At 52.7% G+C, this 15029-nt stretch overlaps 1 protein-coding gene across 5 annotated transcripts in view; it reads right to left on the bottom strand.

Moving 5' to 3' along the window:
- Nucleotides 1–15029, bottom strand: part of CADM3 (cell adhesion molecule 3) — a 144093-nt gene that overhangs the window by 15299 nt on the left and 113765 nt on the right. For 3 of the 5 annotated variants that reach the window (XR_008312120.1, XM_053277260.1, XM_053277259.1), the window contains 7 exons: nt 6672–6812; nt 5443–5595; nt 5199–5336; nt 4108–4278; nt 3188–3278; nt 2218–2387; nt 637–762 (listed from right to left, as the gene is read on the bottom strand). Coding sequence is in view for 4 of the 5 variants with exons in the window: in XM_053277260.1 (XP_053133235.1) it covers nt 637–762; nt 2218–2387; nt 3188–3278; nt 4108–4278; nt 5199–5336; nt 5443–5595; nt 6672–6812 (990 nt within the window). In the remaining variant the exon portion in view is untranslated. Of the gene's footprint in view, nt 1–636; nt 763–784; nt 2099–2217; nt 2388–3187; nt 3279–4107; nt 4279–5198; nt 5337–5442; nt 5596–6671; nt 6813–15029 lie in introns of those variants that run through there. The other 2 variants (XM_053277261.1, XM_053277262.1) reach the window with 2 other exon arrangements.

The raw sequence follows: 15029 nt of genomic DNA, 5'->3' as shown, positions 1-15029 counted from the left end.
CCTGTTTCCCCCCATTTACTTTGTTCCATATAATTCGCTGGGAGCCAATGAGAACCTAGAATGGCTCAGCCAAAACAGGATGGGCATCTTTCATTAAAAATATGTCCCCCACCCTGCAAAGCTAATTCCTTTTCAGGTAAAATTGGTGAGGGGAAAAGCCTGTTCTGAGGGAGGGCAGCAAGAACTGCTCTCACTCCGACTTGCCTTTGCAACATCATCGGCATCATAATGCATCACCACTCCAGGGGGCATCCTTGGTGCAACATGGCAGTTGCCACCTCAGAGGAGCGGGAATGAGTTCGACCCTTGCTCTTGGAAATCACCCCCACCCCTGAAGATCACCACAACGCTCTCATTTTCACGGCCTCTGAATGGAGCCATGAGCCTGGGGACCAATTTTGGTGGTTCAGGTTCAGGTTCAGGTTCTGATAAGAATAAGGTTCTGTGAAGCACTGGGTTCCAGTAGCAACCAAACCAGAAAGTTTGGATTAAGGCAGATGTTCCCCCCCCAAAGGTGGATTTTGCCGAGGAATTTGGAGAGCGGAAGAAGCGTCATAACTTTGGTGTCCAGGGGGCAGTCAGGACGAAGAGGGAACAAGACAGAGACACATGTGCACATCTTTGCACAGAATCTACCTTTGTGCCGGATCAAATAGTGCCCCAGGAAAATCAGGAGGATGAGGAGAAGGAAGACAACGACGGCGACCACTCCCCCAATGATGGCATGGTACGTGCTTCTATTGTGCGTCACTCGGCTAGCATCTGTCCAGAGCGAGAGAGAGAGCGAGCAAGAGAGAGAGAGAGAGAGAGAGAAGGGGCGGGGAGTGGTCTCTACCATGCACCAGCAGCAAAGGTTAAAGGCCAGGTTAATGCACTGGCAGCACTTGAGAGCAGCGCCCTCCAGAGGTGCGTGCAGGGAGAATCAAATTCAAGCGAAGAACTAACCAGGCAAGCAGAAATTCTCCATGCACTCCACACACCACCCCTCCGGATCGTTCACATCAGGCCTTGTCCTTAATTTGGCCTTCCTCAGAAGGGGTTTCCCCCCTCCTAGTTTAGTTGATAAGCTTGAAGCCCAAACAGGGCTCTTCTTCTAACACCCAGTTCTTCACCTCCGGGGCGGAGGGTATGGGAGAGGAAATGGAATCTTTACGCCCATTTGGACTGGTCCACTGATTTGAAAAAAACAACAACCATCATCAGGAGTTAGACCATGTTCTGGGGCAGCCCCCTCTTGGTTTAAGGGCACACAATACCACTACCCTGCTGAAGCTAAGCAGGTCTTTGATGTGGCCAGTGCCTGGATGGGAGACCCATCTACCCTACTGTTTAGGGATTGGGCCACAGCTCAGGGGTGGAGTATCTGCTTGGCATGCAGGAGGTCCCAGGTTCAAGCCCTGGCAGCATCTCCAGGGAACAGATGCCGAAAGGAGAGAACCCAAGCCTCGAGGGACACTTTTGAAAGACCTGATACAGAAATAGTTAACGGAAATGCACACCCCGTTTGCCCGATTATTATTATTATTATTATTACATTTGTATCCCGCTCTTCCTCCAAGAAGCCCAGAGCGGTGTCCTACATACTTGAGTTTCTCTTTCACAACAACCCTGTGAAGTAGGTTCAGCTGAGAGAGAAGTGACTGGCCCAGAGTCACCCAGCTAGTCTCATGGCTGAATGAGGATTTGAACTCAGGTCTCCCCGGTCCAAGTCCAGCACTCTAGCCACTACACCACGCTGGCTCTCCAGCGATCAATGTGAGGCTATGAACATGACTGACTCAAAATATGAGAGATGCTTTGGGGTCATCATTAAAGATCTGGAGTGCATCAAGACCTTCCTATCAGAACGCAATGGGCTGTTGAGTCCGTTAGAAGGAATTTGTCGGCAGGCCGGTCAAGAGCGCAAATTAGCTGTGCCAAAAGGTGGAGCCTTTTTGCGACGGGTTGTTAGCCAAAAATATATATATATCTGCATAGTGAGACAGGCAAGATTGGGCACTGAAAGGTTACCGGCGGGAAGGAAGAGGAAGAGTGGTAATCAAGTGAAGTAAGAGCAAAATTATCCAACGCTTGACATCATAAGCCCAGGAGGTGGCATCTAGGGGTTATTAGAGAGGGTTGTTGGACAGGGATGTATTTAGATTCAACACAGCCTCTGGGCAACCTATAGAGGTCTATAGGCACTCTGCCATGGAACAGGGCGTGGGTGTGGCTTACCATTAACAGCCAGGTTGTATTTCTGGATGGCAGTCCCCATGATATTGGTGGCGTAGCAAACGTAGATGCCGCTGTCGCTCTTGTTCAGGGTGGGAAAAATAAGGACATTTTCTTGGGCTTCCAAGCGGGTGACCTCGGCACCCTCTTTCTCCCACGTGAATTCTTGGGGCCTGAGGACGGGCGGAAGAGAGTCCATTTTTTAATTTATTTCGAAAGATTTATGCTTCTTCCCTCCAGGACATTACTGCTCGGGACAGCTCACAACTTTAATAAAACAGACCCAACATAAATAGAATTTTAAAGCATTAGACCAGCTAAAAGACCAAACCAATTACTATTTGGTGGTGGTGTTAAAATATTTATATACCACTTTTCAGCACAGGAGTTCTCAAAGCAGTTTACTCAGCCAAGTATGGAGAAAATGATTTAGTTGCATATAGCCACCTAATGGCACCGCAGGGAAATCCTTGACTAACAAGCAGAAGGTTGCCGGTTCGAATCCCCGCTGGTACTATATTGGGCAGCAGCGATACGGGAAGATGCTGAAAGGCATCATCTCATACTATGCGGGAGGAGGCCATGGTCAACCCCTCTTGTATTCTACCAAAAAAAACCCACAGGGCTTTGTGGGTGTCAGAAATTGACACTGACTTGACGACACACATTACCTTTCCTTAGTCGATAAACAAGCAGAACAAACATTATGGGTTTGTTATTTGGTGATTTTTTTTAACACAAATGTATGAGATATGTGGACATCTTGGGGATCATAGAAAATCCAATCCACTGGGGAGCGAGAGAGACCCAGAAGCACATGCTCCATGGTGAATGTTGGCAGGAGAGGTTTTCTGGCAACATCCACAACCCTGACCGCAGTGCACTGCACGTTTGTGGGGAACCTGGTGCTAAATCATTCGTAGATGACCTGATTGGGTGTTTGCGAGCTCTGCGGGGGCGGAGAAAACCTTACATGGGGTTGCCTTGTCCATCGCAGTGAAGCTCAAGGTGCTCCCCCTCTTGTGGGTACTCAGGATGAGGCTCAATCGAAACCGTCGGGCTATCTGGGGATTGAGAGAGAAAGAGAGAGAGAGAAATGCCATAACCACCACTCAGGACCGACCATGATTAACCCAGGGATCTGCCTTCCACTAACACTCAGGCTATCACCCTATCCACTATCATAATTTAACTATCGATGCTGAACCCATCCGGGCATGAGGTACTATCTAAAAACGCGGAAAGACACGCTCACACCAACAGGCTTGCAATCGCAATAAGGGCCATAACTCCTGACAGTCAATGTTCCGTGACCCGGAATTGGCCAGATTCGTCTACGTTTGCTACGCCACCAATATCATAGGGACTGCCATCCAGAAATACAACTTGGCCGATTATGGTAAGCCACACCCACGCCCTCTTCCATGGCAGAGTGCCTACAGACCTCTCTGGGTGGCCAGTGCTGGGTCATGGGACGTGGATACATTTGCATCGACGCATGTTTCAACTGCACCCCACACCCGAAGAGTTTGAGTCCTAGGGTAGCCAACTGGGTCCACTGGGTCCTGAGAGAGGGGTGCTGTCAAAGCCAGACAGGGCTTCAGACGCAAGGCAGTGGTTCTCTGGAATTTCAGGCAGAAATTCTGCTCCCCACCCCAGGAGTTTTCCACACTGACTGGCAGAAGCTCTTCAGGGTTTCAGGCATGAGTATTTCCTAGTCGTCCCTGGAGAGGGCGGGGGTTGAACCCCTGAATCCTCTATATGCACTAATTAGGGGTTCTACCACTAAGCTACAGGTCTTTCCCTGGGTTCCGGCAACATTAGGAAAACCTAAACCACATCCGCATGATTTCCCCCCTGCCTCCCCACAAGATAGCACTTGTAGTCACGTACAGAAGACTTCTATCTTCTGGGAGGTGGATTTGTCCGAGTTCTGCAGGGAAGCATGATCGACTGTGCAGGTGACCTCCGCATTGTTGTCCTCTTTCTGAACGAGAATCTCGATGCGGCTGGTCACAGTGAAAGTCTTTCCGTTGGCGTCCTCTGACACCTCAGGCGGCATGGCTATTGGGAGGAGATGAAGCAAGAAATGCTTAGCCGTTCCTGGGAACGTAAAGTGGCCCCGACTTGGGTTGAGGGTCCGAAATGAGCCTTTTGGGGCTCACGGCTTGCAGAATGTGGAGTTGATTTCTGCACGCCTTGGTCGCCTGGAGTCAATTCCCTACTCACCAGAGGTGACTAAGCACCTGGCCTTTTACTGATGTATTGATGGATTCAGCCAGTGCTTTTCAAACCAAGTCCCTGGGTCCTTCAGTAAGATCAGTAACGGCAGGCAAACTTTTCTAGAAGTAAGGAAGCTGCTCATCCATCACCTCTGACCTTCCCCCACAAGGCACATGGATGGGAATCCACAGTGGATAGGTCTATATTAACAGCCATGGCAGGCTATGTCTCAGCACTAGATGCTCCGGGCAAGGGCCACGGAAAGGCTGTGGCCTCCTTCTCCTCTGGGTGGGCTCCCTGGGGGTATCTGGGGGGGGGCACTCTTGGAAACCGGCTGCTGGACCAGACAGGCCTTTGATCCGATTTATTTATGTGTTTAGCATATTTCTATACCACCCCAAACTCACATCACCGGGCAGTTTATTATAAGACACCACAGATTAAAACAATTTAAAAACAATGGCACACTCTCATTAAAAGCCTGGGCTGAATAAATGCATCTTCACAGCCGTTTTAAAAGCTGCCGGAGATGGGAGGCTCTTATTTTGGCGAGGAGCATATTCCCAAGCCTCGGGGTGGCCACGGAGACAGCCTGACCCTGAGCAGCCACGAGATGAGCTGGTGGCAACCTGTGGACGGACCTCCCTGGATGATCTCAACAGGCAGCGGGGCTTGGAACGGAGAAGGCATTCTCTTAGATACCGTGGACCGAAGCTGCTGGCCCCCTCAAGAAGGAGCAACGATCCGGTCTCCCCCCCTACCTGTCAGCACCTGGTCCCCCTTTTGCCACCGGAGGTTAGCAGCCGGCTTGCTGCCGGAGGAGACGCACATCAGCTTGGCTGTGTCTCCTTCTCTAAGAGGCTCCTTGTAGCCAGAGATCTGGGGCTTTTGAGGAATGCCTTCGAGAGAGAGAGAGAGAGAGAGGGAGAGGGGATTAAAGCCAACCACACTGGATTGTCCCAACTCTAGGCAGAAAATGCTGCGTCCGGAACATCTCCAGCTCACCCAGCACCGTGACGATGGCCTTGGCGGTCCGCACAGGCATGGTGAAAATGGAGCAGGTATACTCGCCCTCGTCCGCCAGAGTGGCATTGTTGATACTGATGGTTAGCTCGTTCGGCGTGGACCTCTCCAGCTGGATCCGGAGATCTCGCAGTGCTAGGGCGGAGAGGAAGGGCGAGTGAGGAGAGGGATGGACAAGATTCTCTGCCGCCTCCAGAACCACCAGACTGCTCTGCACTCTCCTAAGTGCAGGTTAGGGTTTCTCACTTTGAATGTGGGGCAGCTTTGGCTGAGGATCGCAGCTTTCTGTTCTGCTTTGGTTTTTTTGACACTGACACCTCTCATGTTTCTAGACCACATGGCGACATTCAACCCAGAAACGCATCATGTTTCCAGATGTCTCAGTGTCATAAAAAAACAACACCCCAGAAAAACGACATCGGTAGTTGAGAACATAAGAACAGCCCCGCCGGATCAGGCCCCAGGCCTATCTAGTCCAGCATAGTTGCTTGTTTAGTTACTCACGACTTTCAAAGACGTGGGATAACTAAGGTGGTTAACAGGGCAGGCATTTGAAAATGTGTATTGGGGACCCCCACAAAATGGGTCACGGATCTGGAGGTGGCTGGTTCTGAAGTTACATCGTGTGGCCAAGAGAGAGGGGGAAGTTTAAAGACCTGACCACGTCATCCATGCTTCCGGTGACTTCCAGGCTAGATGCTATGTGGGACTGCTTTTGAAGTGAAGAGCATAGGAAGCTGCCATATACTGAGTCAGACCTTTAGTCCATCTTGCTCAGCATTTTCTACCCAGACAGGCAGCGGCTTCTCCCAGGTCTCTCTCAGCCCTATCTTGGAGATGCTGCCAGGGAGGGAACTGGGAACCTCGATGCTCTTCCCAGAGCGGCTCTAAGGGGGAATATCTGACAGTGCTCCCACATCAAGTCTCCCTTTCATATGCAACCAGGGTGGAACCTGCTTAGCTAAGGGGACCAGTCATGCTTGCTCCCACCAGACCAGCTCTCTTCTCACAACTAGATACGGCTTCCAACATATAATGCGGCCCTGAGTGGGTCAGGAAAGTAGCCGAGAACGATCCCCACGTCCTCCAGTGAAATACTTCACGGGTCCCCAGAGTCCATCCCAGTGGCATTGGCCTTGGGGCTGCCCACTCTTCCTTCCAAGGGGGTCCCCCCCTCTGCCCAGCTCGAGCCCACAGGATCAAGGGGGTACCTCGCTTCTCCCCAAAATAGAGCGTCTGCTGCGCAGGATTAGACCACTGCAGTGAGGACTCGTCGGGATCTTCCACCTCGCAGCGGAGGACCACCTTGTAGCCTGCCACCACCGTTTCATCCGACGTGGTCGGTTGACTCCCTGCAAGGGGTGGAGAGAAACTGGAGCTGTGACCGGCGGCAAAGAGGGCCTCATAGGAACATAGGAACATAGGGCGCTGCCATATACTGAGTCAGACCATTGGTCTACCTAGCTCAGCATTGTCTTCACAGACTGGCAGCGGCTTCTCCAAGGTTGCAGGCAGGAATCTCTCTCAGCCCTCTCTTGGAGATGCTGCCAGGGAGGGAACTTGAAACCTTCTGCTCTTCCCAGAGTGGCTCCATCCCCTGAGGGGAATCTCTCCCAGTGCTCACACTTCTAGTCTCCCTTTCATATGCAGCCAGGGCAGACCCTGCTTAGCTAAGGGGACCAGTCATGCTTGCTACCACAAGACCAGCTCTCCTCCACTCGTTTCCTAAGAAGACCAACCCTGGCGCTAGAAAGGTACCACTCGGCTCTAGCCTGGCTTTGAATGGACACGCCCGACAACCGCAGGGCTCTGTGGGCGCCAGGAGTCGACACCAACTTGACAGCACACCTTTACCTTTATACCTAGCTCAGGATCGTCTTCACTGAGTGACACTGGCTCTCCCAAGTTCCAGACGGAGTCTTTCCCAGACAGGGATTGAACCTGGGACCTTCCGCATGCACAGCAGACCCACTGCCACCCTGAGCTGCGGCCCAACATAACAGCAGAAACACCACGCCCCCAGCCCTGAAAAACTATTTTGCCTTTTTGGCTCTACCAAAGCTCCCTTTTGCAGCCGCGTGGCTTCCTTTCTAGGTCGCCCGCCACCCCCAAGTTCTTTTGAGCAATGGCAAACTACGTGGGTAGTCTCAGAGCAACGCGGCAGTAGTAACGGTGGGAAACAGCTCTCGCACGCGGGTCCCTGACTTATGCTTGGCTCCGCCCCCATCCAGCGTCTTGGAAATCGAAACCGGGCAAAACGGTGCTCAGCCCCAGATGCCGCAGCCTGCAGCAAGTACACCCACCCACCCACTCGCAGGCAGATCTGTCATGTACTGAGGACTAGAAACCTGGACCGTTTTCTGGCTCCAAATCCCGATTCTGTGGCCGTATCGTGGCACAAGCCAGCCAGCCTTTCGGATCTTCCCGCAGCATGATGTGGCTGCACTGCAGAGTGCTTCCCCCCCCCCGCCCAGCTTTTACAACAAATAATAATAAAATACACTCAACCAGTTCGACTGAACTTCGCTCACTCGGCCACCAGTGCCAGCAAAAAACAAACATGTGCTTTCATCGCCAGCCCCCTTCACTGCTCTGAGCGGGAGACTCTCTCTCTCCCCCCTCTTCTCCGGCAGACTTTGCCGTCTCCTTGCCCCGTGGGCGTCTCTGCCAGGAACATTCCATCCCCGCCTTGCTGGCTGGGGGTCACGGCCTCAAGTTCCTCCCCACCTCTGCAATGCCCCAGGAACCAATGCAAGGGACCATCACAAGAGAAAGCCCTTGGCTGATATCCCCGGTGCCAAGCCTCGGCCGACGGCCCTCCGCTCTGCCAAACAAGCAGGCCCTTGTCTCGGCCACGCAGCCCCCAGATTGCAAAAAACCACGCCCGGCAGCCGAGATCCAGTGCTTCAGCGCACAGCTCCCTCGGCCACTACCCGGGGCGTCGGAACTGCTTCACATGACGAGGCAGAACGGCCAAGGAATGTGGCCGAGTGGGTGCCGTGCTGCCTCCCTTCCCAATCCCTCTTTTCTGAGACCTGCCCCATCATCTAAGCGTGGCATTAGGAAGGACCTCGGCGGTCTTCTAGTCCAACCCAGCGCAGGGAATCCGTAACACCAGCCCTGACAGATGGGCCCCCGGCTGCTGCTTGAAAATCTCCAGCCAAGGAGAGAGGGCTAATGATTCCGCTCATATAGTTGTTGCTTGAAAAGAAAAAACCACTGTTTCTTTCCCCATTTTTAAAAGGCTCTTTAAAAGAGACATTCAACGGGAGACAAACAACAGAAAAATAAGCCATGAATCACGGAACTGGTGATTCTGAATGCCTGATCACCAGACCACTTGTCTTGAACTGGTTTCCTCTTCCCCGCTATACAGGCTTGGTTTGGGTTCAAGGCAACCGAGAGATTTTAGGCTCCGATTCAGTTCGACTCCGGTCCTTAAACCCCGTTTGCACAGAATGGATAACACACAAAGAATACAAACGGCAAAAGCAGTATCAGAGAGCTAAGCCCCAGCCTGCACAGCTATCCACAAACTTTCCCGGTCCAGTTTTTAATCCCCACCCGAAGGGAATCCGAAGTTGGTCTACTTTCTCCACGGTCAAATCTCACCCTCTCATTTGCTCCTTGGTTGCCATGGAGAAGGATTGATCTCGCTACCATCCTCTCTGCAAAGCCATCCCTCTCCGAAGACTCCTGCAACCTTAGCACCCCTTGGCTGTCAATCTTCTGGACTCGAGTTTAAAAGGGGACAGGCTTCAACTGGGGAGCGTGTTCTTGGAAACTGGGTCAGGGAAGGGCCGGCTGAACCAAAGCCCAGGAAGGGAGGGGCGGAGGAGCTCTGAAAAAGCCAGTGGCCATGACTCCGATCTGGTCCAGGCACCTCCGGCCAAGTTGCAAACTCACTCTGCTCTTTCTAGAGAGAGCCACCAATGTTTGTCTCCTTAACGTAGCCTCGTTTGCATCTGAGTTTCATGAGCCACCTCGTTACATGCCACTAATTTAAATAAGATAACACACAACAACTTGCAGTTTGCAGAGTAATGCAAGGGAGACAGGTCTCTACCCCAAGGATCTTCCAATATAGATGCTGAGACAAGCACAGACTGGCAGCGGCTTCTCCACGGTTTCAGGGAGGAGGAGTCTCTCCCAGCCCTACCAGGAGATGGCCCCAGGGAGGGAACCGGGGACCTTCTGGATGCAAAGCAGACGCTCTTCCATTCTATGGCCCCTGTTCCTGATGCTCCTGTTCCTAGCCCATGCACAGGTAGTATCGTGCATGCGCGCTTAGGGTTGCCACCTCACTCACTGAAACCTTCTGTGCTATTTTTTCCCCCCAGCACAGTTTGAATCAAAAGGAATAAACACTCTTTGCTTTGCCTTTTAAGTCGGTGGCGGGCGAGATAATGGCAGTGTTAATCAATATCGCCCGTGAAACGGAGCCTTCAGCCCTGGGGCCATAATTTCTACAGTATGGGATTGGGGGTGTCCAAGCTTGTCTTGATTTATATCTGGAAACTGCTGGCGGTGGGGAGCACGAGGGAGAGGAAGTGAAGGAGAGAGGGGAGGGCACCCATTTCAAATGTGCACTGGGTAGGGGGCAGTAACCCCTCTTTGGGGTCCTGGTCCCTCTGCTGTTTATCCTTGCAACCCTCTCGTCGCAAAAGTCAAGCAGAGAGAGAGAGAGGAGAGAGGCCTGCCAAGATCTACCTGGCGGGGCTGGGGGGTGGGTTTGAATTTGGACCCCTTCCCTCAGAACTGCCCATCTCGAGGAGACCAAGGGACTAGCTAGCCCAGTCTCCCATTACCGGCAGGAGGGTCAAGCCGATTGCGATTGCATTATCAAGGACATTCATGCCGCTTTTCGACAACAGCAAAAGCCGCCAAAGCAGTTTCCCTAGCCAAGGGAATGGAAAAATAGTCCTCTGCCCCCAAGGAGCTCACAGTCTTTAAAAAGGAACCCATGGAAGAGCTCCCAGCACTGGGAGGGGGGCTCTGCTGCTCTCCCCCTGATAAATGAGAGGGCCCCCACTTGAAAAGGTGCCTCTTGGCCCAGTTCATAAAGGGGGGCTTGGAGATGGTTCCCTGCCCCAAAGAGGTCACAGTCTAAGCAGAAACACAAGCGCCAGGCTCCCGGGAGAGTCACTCTACTGCCGGGCTGGGCAGTTGCTCACCACCATCACCCGCTCAACAGAAGAGAGCTGCCATTTTCAGAAGGTGCCCCCTTAGCGGGGGCTGTTTAAAGAGGCCGACCTTTGCATGGGGCGAGGGGGGAAAAAAATCTCCTTCCTTGAGTATTTAAGCCTTAGAATCTCTCCCTACTCTGCCTCCGCAAGAGCAAAGGTTCCCAAAGCGGGGTCCCTGCTGCCAAGGGGCACCCAGTCTAGAGGGAGATAGAAAGGAGGAAGGCTGTCCTGGGCTGGAGGTGGCCAGCTGCTCTCCCCTGCTCAACAGAACAGAGCCCACCCCGAAAGCGCCTCTTTGCCCAGAGGAGGGATTCACAGACTGCGTGGGGCTCCCTGCCCCACAGAGGTCACAATCGAAAAGGAAACACATAAAGGAGGAGACACCCGCAGCAACCTCTGGGGAGGGTGCTATGCTGGGCTGGGCTGGGTTGCTTCCCCCCTGCTCAATAAGGACCAACACTTTAAGGGATGCCTTTAATCACTCCGCCTGCAGGGCTGAGCTGAGAGACCTCTGGGACAGCCTGCCTCCCAGCAACTGGGGTTCAGAGTGATAGGCTGCCCCTGGACATGGAGGTTCCATCCTGCTCACCTCCTGCTTCCCACGAAGCCGGCCCTTTGTGCAAAACAGCTCCCGTGCGCATCGGAAAGCTGCCCAGGCCACGTCCGCGCCCCACCCTCGCCCGGCATGCGACGCCAGCCCACCGCTAGCCTTCGTGTCCGCGGGCCCAGCAGGCCTCCCAATTAAAGCCCCGCTCCCGGCATGTGGCGCACAGCAGGCAGTGTGGCAGGACGCGCCCCCCCCCCCCCACGCGCATCTCTTTATGGAATGCGCTCACGGCTTGCTGTGCTCCCGCGTGAGCCGTCGCTCTTGACAGGTTTCAATATTTCTGCTAATAGAGACAATAAACCGACACTCCCCCCCCCACCAGGCAGACGCTCCCCCGGTGAAGGGAAGGGAAGAGAGCTGCACCCGGCCTCGAGAGAAGCAGGCTGCCCGGGAGCGAGGAGGGCACAGAGGCGCCGCAGCCACGGAGGTGGAGAGTGCCACGTTGGGGTCAGATGAGGCAGGAGGAGGAGGAGGAGGTGCCTGGGGGTCTGAGAGAGCTCTTGGCTTTTTCATCACAGGTTCTTGAGGGCATCCACCCCCTGGAGGCACTTCTCTCCCAGCCTCACCTCCTTCACAGGGGAGTTGCGAGCAGACACTGAACTACGTACACCGCTCTAGGCTCCTGGGAGGAAGAGCAGAATAGAAATGCAAAAGGAAGGAAGGAAGGAATGGGTCAGTGCAGACGATCTCCAGAAGGCCACACGAGAGGCACGGCTCCTGCAACACACCCACGTGTGGCCCCTCAGCTCTGGAAGAACTGGCTGGGCTCCCACTATTTGGATATTTACAAGGATTTAAAGAGCCTCCTCTTCAGAGAGATCAGAACAGCCCTGCTGGATCAGGCCCAAGGAAGCCCATCTAGTCCAGCCTCCTGTTTCACACAGTGGCCCACCAGATGCCACTGGAAGCCCACAGGCAGGAGTTGAGGGCATGTCCTCTCTCCTGCCGTGACTCCCCTGCAACTGGTACTCAGAGGCATCCTTCCTTTGAGGCTGGAGGTGGCCTATAGCCCTCTGACTAGTAGCCGTTGATAGACCTCTCCTCCATGAAGTTCTCCAAACCCCTCTTCAAGGCATCCAGGTTGTTGGCTGTCACCACATCTCATGGCAGAGAATTCCACACGTGGATTATGCATTGTGTGAAAAAATACTTCTGCTTGCTGGTCCTAAATTTCCCAGCAGTCAATTTCATGGGTTGACCCCTGGTTCTAGTGTTATGTGAGATTGGAGAAGAATTTCTCTCTCTCCACTTTCTCCACTCCATGCCTGATTTTATAGACCTCGATTATGTCTCCCCGCAGTCGTCTTTTTTCTAAACTAAAAAGCCCCAGGGTTGTAGCCTTGCCTCAGAGGCTTTCAAGCATGGGCACCCTGCTGTCAGTATCAGTCATCTTTGGGGTTTAACCACGGTTTTAAGGGGGATTCCAGACCAGTTTGCTGCCTTAAAAAAAAAAGGTATGTTCTTTTATTGTGATGTATTGTCGTGCGCTGCAGGAGCAGTGGGATATAAATATAAATCAATGTTTCAAAAAGGGCCCCCCAACACAGCCATCGTGGGGGGAAACCAAACTCAACATACAAGAGGAAATTCATCCAGCCCTGCAATAACCCTCACCCCAAGTCTTTGGGATTGCACAGGGCAAGCTCAGGGCGCCAAGAAATCTGGCTCCTAGTGCTGGCCTCCATTCCCTCCAGCGCCTGGTGAAGACTCAGTGAAGACTCCGCTTTTCCAGAAGGCATTTGATTAGTGGAGAGGCAATTTGAATCCGGGGTGTGTGTGTGTACCTTTATTGGGCTCTCTAAATGGGGTTTTTGATGCAGCCATGGCATACTATCTTATTGCTGGCTCTCCTTTGTGGCCTGTTGCTTTGTGTCTTTAGGATCCTGGAAGACGGGGTGGCCCTTCCGTGAGGCCAGGTGAAGCTGTGCCCTCAGGCCGCAGGGTACCAGCCAGACTACAAGATGACCTCAGGGGAGCTCTTCGGGACGGATCCAGCCCTTGCAAACTGCACAAGGAATGCTTCTCCTCAAATATGCTGGGCTGCCCCACTCTTTGGGCCCCGAGCTGTGCAAAAAGCAGGCTATCCATTCAAATTAAAATGAAAATACAGAGACTTTCTTCCTAAGGTCTGGAGTGAGAACTGCATCCGCTTCTTGCGAGAAACTGCAGGCATCCTGATGTGAACAACTGGATATGGGCTGTTAGAAGGGAGGCGGGCAGGAAAGAAGCCAGTGTTGCTGAAGTGGCAAATTCCGCTGTAGGATCTGGTGGCCCAGTGGAAGAGGGTGTTGTGGATGGTGTGGGGGGAGGTTCCGAATGAGACTGCCATCGAGAGAGGGGAGGAGGGAGTGTGTGAGAGCGGGGAGAAGGAAAGCAGTGGATGCAGGCAGGGAAGGGAAAGGCAAGCCAGTACCACTGGAGGCCCTCAAGGAAGGAGCAGGGGGAAAAGACCCACAAAGGGAAGCAGTGAAGGAGGAGAGAGAGAGAATACATCAAACGCGGAAACAGACGGAGAAGCGACAGCAGCCACAATTTAAGAAGAAAGGACCGCCGAGAAAGTCCTGGTGGTTGATGGGCTGAAACAACGGGAAACGCTCTTTATATTGCTGTTATTTCTTGCTATCGTGACGCAAAGCAACCAAGCAGAGGCAGATAAATAACAGAGGGCCCGCCAAGCAGCAGGATGCTGGGGGAAAGTGGACCCTCGCGTCTCAGAAAATGGCTGAGGGTGTTTCCAGATGGGTTGTGGGGGGGAGGTTATGAAGAACACAGGAAGCTGCCACCTACTGAGTCAGACCCTTGGTCCATCTAGCTTCAGTATGGTCTACCCAGACTGGCAGCGGCGTCTCCCAGATTGCAGGCAGGAGTCTCTCTCAGCCCTATCTTGGGAGATGCTGCCAGGGAGGGGACTTGGGACCTTCTGCATGCAAGCAAGCAGATGCTCTTCCAATGAGTTACGGCCCCATCCCAGAAGGGGTATATCTTACGGTGCTCACACATGTAGTGCCCCATACAAATGCAAGCCAGGGTGGACCCTGCTTAGCAAAGGGGGCAATTCATGCTTCCTACCAGAAGACCAGATCTATTAAAGAGAATAATAGAAGTTTTGGGCTATTCCACCCTAGTCCGCAGCCAAGACCCAGTGGGGTGAAGAAATATCCTATTTTTTCTACTTTGCCACAGTACAATCCATTTAAAAAACAGACCAAACAACCAGTTAAATGCACTAAACATCGTTAAAAAGATTAACGTAATGTGGCAGCAACTCCCCCTCCAAATGCTCAAATCATTGGGAGAACATATCAAAACACTTCCTGAAACAATAAGTTCTTCAAGCACTGGGAGGCCAGGGGCTCTTCTAATTTCTTGTGGCAGGGAGTTCCACATACAAAGTACCATCATGGAAAAGGCCCTTTCCTGTGTTGCTGCTCACTGTACCACCGAAGGCAGTGGAACATGCTGCAAGATCTCACCAGATAGCCTGTCCCTGAGATTATCTCATATGGAGAGAGGGATCTCTTCAGGTAACTTGGTCCCAAGACATTTGGGGTTTCAAAGATAAATGATGCGCAGTTCTTTCTCATGGGGACCTTTAATAAGTGGACAATGAATCATTTCTCCACACTGAGGGACTCCTATTATTATTAACACATTCCACAGATCTCTAGACAAGCTGGCAAACTAAGGACACAAGTTTCCCGCCCCCCTATCCAACAAGGCTCAAATAAATTTAGACAGGGAAATACCCCTGACAACAAAGCATCCCCTAAATGGAG

This window comes from Hemicordylus capensis, chromosome 14 (genome assembly GCF_027244095.1).
Source record: "Hemicordylus capensis ecotype Gifberg chromosome 14, rHemCap1.1.pri, whole genome shotgun sequence".
In the NCBI taxonomy this organism is placed as follows: Eukaryota; Metazoa; Chordata; class Lepidosauria; order Squamata; family Cordylidae; genus Hemicordylus; species Hemicordylus capensis.
This window is presented reverse-complemented; position numbering and strand designations above follow the sequence as displayed.